This window comes from Gavialis gangeticus, unplaced genomic scaffold, assembly GCF_001723915.1.
Source record: "Gavialis gangeticus isolate Ggan-Ray unplaced genomic scaffold, GavGan_comp1, whole genome shotgun sequence".
Classification (NCBI taxonomy): domain Eukaryota; kingdom Metazoa; phylum Chordata; order Crocodylia; family Gavialidae; genus Gavialis; species Gavialis gangeticus.
In genome coordinates, this window is record NW_017728996.1 from 44,372,854 (window position 1) to 44,375,687 (window position 2,834).

Genomic DNA, 2,834 nt, shown 5'->3' on the forward strand with positions numbered 1-2,834 from the left:
GAGAGGTCCTGCTCCCACAGGTTGGAGTAACTAGCATGGGAGAAATTTGGCTCTTTGAGTGAACTGAAAGCTGCCATTGATTCACAGAAGCTGGAAATGAAAGGTAAGGCTGAAAGACTTACCATTATACTAAAACTCATGTATTTGCTTTACTTGAGCAGTTTTTTTGAGGACAGCGGGGCTATTTGCACATGTGAGAAAAGCAGGATTTGGACCCCTTTTACTCAGTGGCTGCTTCTTCACTGAGGCTGCCAGCAGCGTGCAAGAATGGTTGCTTCAGAAACAGGCAAATAATCCACAAACCAGAGACCATATCTACCAATTTGTGCATATGTAGGGGGTCAACATTTCTTTCCAAACCCTGTGGAGATTAGCTGCCTTCCTGAAGCATGCAGTCTGATTGTCCTTATCTCAACATGCATCAACAGCAGCAAATATTATTATCAACTATAAAATTATCCAGCCCTTTTAAAAATCCAGGCACACTAATTGATTTTATAACCTAATGCATCAGAGAAATCCCATAGACTGATTGGGCCCACTGGGCCTAGCTACTGCAAGACTCTGAGGCCAAGTACATAAGCTTATGAAACATAGGGCTCCAAAGTCCATTAGAAGATGACAAATTCTAGATGATGTATACTGAATGAAGGATGACTTTTCAGCCCTCACATTTGCCAGCCTATGCCAAGATGTTAGTGTTAATTGCATTTAGTTTTTGTTTTGTTTTACTGCAGTTGAATTTCTGCTCTGTGTTCACTTTTATTGGTAGCAGGAATACAGAGACTTTATGCTTTACAGATCCCTGATTTCCCTCTTCTCAGCATATTTGGCAGGGTTGTTAACATAGTCATATTTGCTCAGACTACAGAATCTGCTGCAATGACTGATGTCTGGTAAGGGTGAGATCAGCAATAAAGTGAGGTTAAATGAGCTTTACCCCTATGCTTTCTGTGATCATTACATGCACATGACAATATAGGTATATACCTCTGATGTGAAATGAAGAAATTATGCCAGGTTATCTGATCAGTATATTAGTATATTAATCATCATAAATATCACCTGGGTATCCTATTTTTATCAAGGAAGAGCTGCTTTAAGACGAAAAGTGAGTGATAAAGCATTTAAGGGAAATGCCAGCAACTTACCCAAATATTTTAAAATAATCACAAATCTGAGAATGTCCCTGAATTTTTGTTAAATGACCACCCCAAAAGAGTTAATAACAACTCCAAAGGACTGTAGTTTCTAAAATCAAAGGTTCTGTTTTAAGGGCCTGACCCAAAACCTGCCAAGGTAAATGTAAAGACTATTGACATCAGTATATTTTGGATCAGGCCTTTGGTCATTAGGAGATAAGTAATATTTCAACATTCAGTTTATTGCACTGCTAACTCCATGTTGTTTAATGCTTTGCAGACAAAAACAGAACAACACAGCCATCCTTCTCTCTCTGCACCTTGGAATTGACGTTCAACCTCCCCTTTCATCTGCTCTCTCTTATTTCACATCTTGCCCCCTTTAATCTTGAAGATGCCTGCTGGTAGACAGCCCCCTATTTTTAATTTCAGACAATACAATATCTGCAATGTGCTAAAGCACTGTGAACGGAAGTGGAAAAGACTAATAGGATGAACCAAGAAAAATGCAACTGAGGTAATGTCTTCAAAAAGATACCAAAAAGGCTGTATTCCTTCTGGAGAGTCCTGCATCTAAAATGCAGCTCTCACTTTGTCAGCAAGCGTGGCAGCCAGAAGTGTGAACAAATTTGGGACAACCATGCCTAGGCAATTAAACCTGAAACCTTCTCTCTAGTTCTTAAGAGCAATAAGTCCATTTAGTCCTTATGAGAGATCAGACTGGTCATGTCTCTTCAGCTCTTTCTCACTGAAGAGACTGGGGCAGGGTGGGCAGATGTGTATAAATAACACAATGTCATCTTTAAAATCTGTTCAATGGAAGAGCCACCCTAAAACTCACTTTTACCACTCCGTACACAAACTCTGATCTGTTAGCTGGACTGGGGTCTGGGAGTGATTTCCTTCCCTGATAATTAAGGGAAGGAACGCAGGAAAGGGGATCGGGCTGGATGTTATGCTGTTAACACTCATGGTAAGCAAACATAAAGAATTGTAGGGAAGGGATCAGTAAAGTGTGAACAGTCCTGCACAACCCAGGTTTGGATGATACATCCCAAAACAAAACACATTCAGATCATCCCCTTCCCCACAGTGCAGACTAAGAGCTCTTACCTGGTAGGCATCTAGCTGTTCATCAGTAAATATCGTTTGCTTATTACCCATCTTAAATGAGGAATTCTCCTTCTACGCAAATGCATCCCATTGGAAGCTGTAGGAGTCCTCTGTGCTGCAGGCATTTAGACCATGTACACTCCGAGATCGCGCCGAAGAAATCCCCAAGCCCGCATTGAATTGAACTGCCCTTGGCCGCACCTGTCCGCGGAGCAAGGAGCCAGGAAGCAGCGTCCGGGAAACCAGCGGAGCGGGAAGAGAGTTCAAATCAGGGGCCGCCGCCACCCAAGGACGGTACTGCCATCTCGCCCCTTCCCCTGGCTGTTCCCTAGGCGCAGCTCAGCTTTACCCCGCGCGGCCCGAAAGCAGCCAGCAGTACCCCGCGCAGGCAGGCAGGCAGGCAGCGGAGCGGCTCTCCTCTCCTCTCCCGGTGTCCCTGGCTCCGGCCCTCCAGGGCACTCCCTCTGCCTCCGCGGAGCTGCAGGAGCCCTGCGCCACCAGGTGGCGCTCAGCACCCCCGTGTGCTCCGCGGAGCCCCCGGGCGGCCCCGGCTGCGCGGGCGGCGGTGGGGCCCCAGCC

At 45.3% G+C, this 2,834-nt stretch overlaps 1 protein-coding gene across 1 annotated transcript in view; it reads right to left on the reverse strand.

Annotated features, from left to right (window-relative positions):
• Positions 1 to 2,817, reverse strand: part of CIB2 (calcium and integrin binding family member 2) — a 143,066-nt gene extending 140,249 nt beyond the window's left edge. Inside the window, exon 1 of the mRNA XM_019504397.1 lies at positions 2,256 to 2,817. Within this exon, the coding sequence (XP_019359942.1) occupies positions 2,256 to 2,306 (51 nt within the window). The 5' untranslated portion in view covers positions 2,307 to 2,817. The remainder of the gene's footprint in view (positions 1 to 2,255) is intronic.
• Between the last annotated feature and the right edge of the window lie 17 nt (positions 2,818 to 2,834).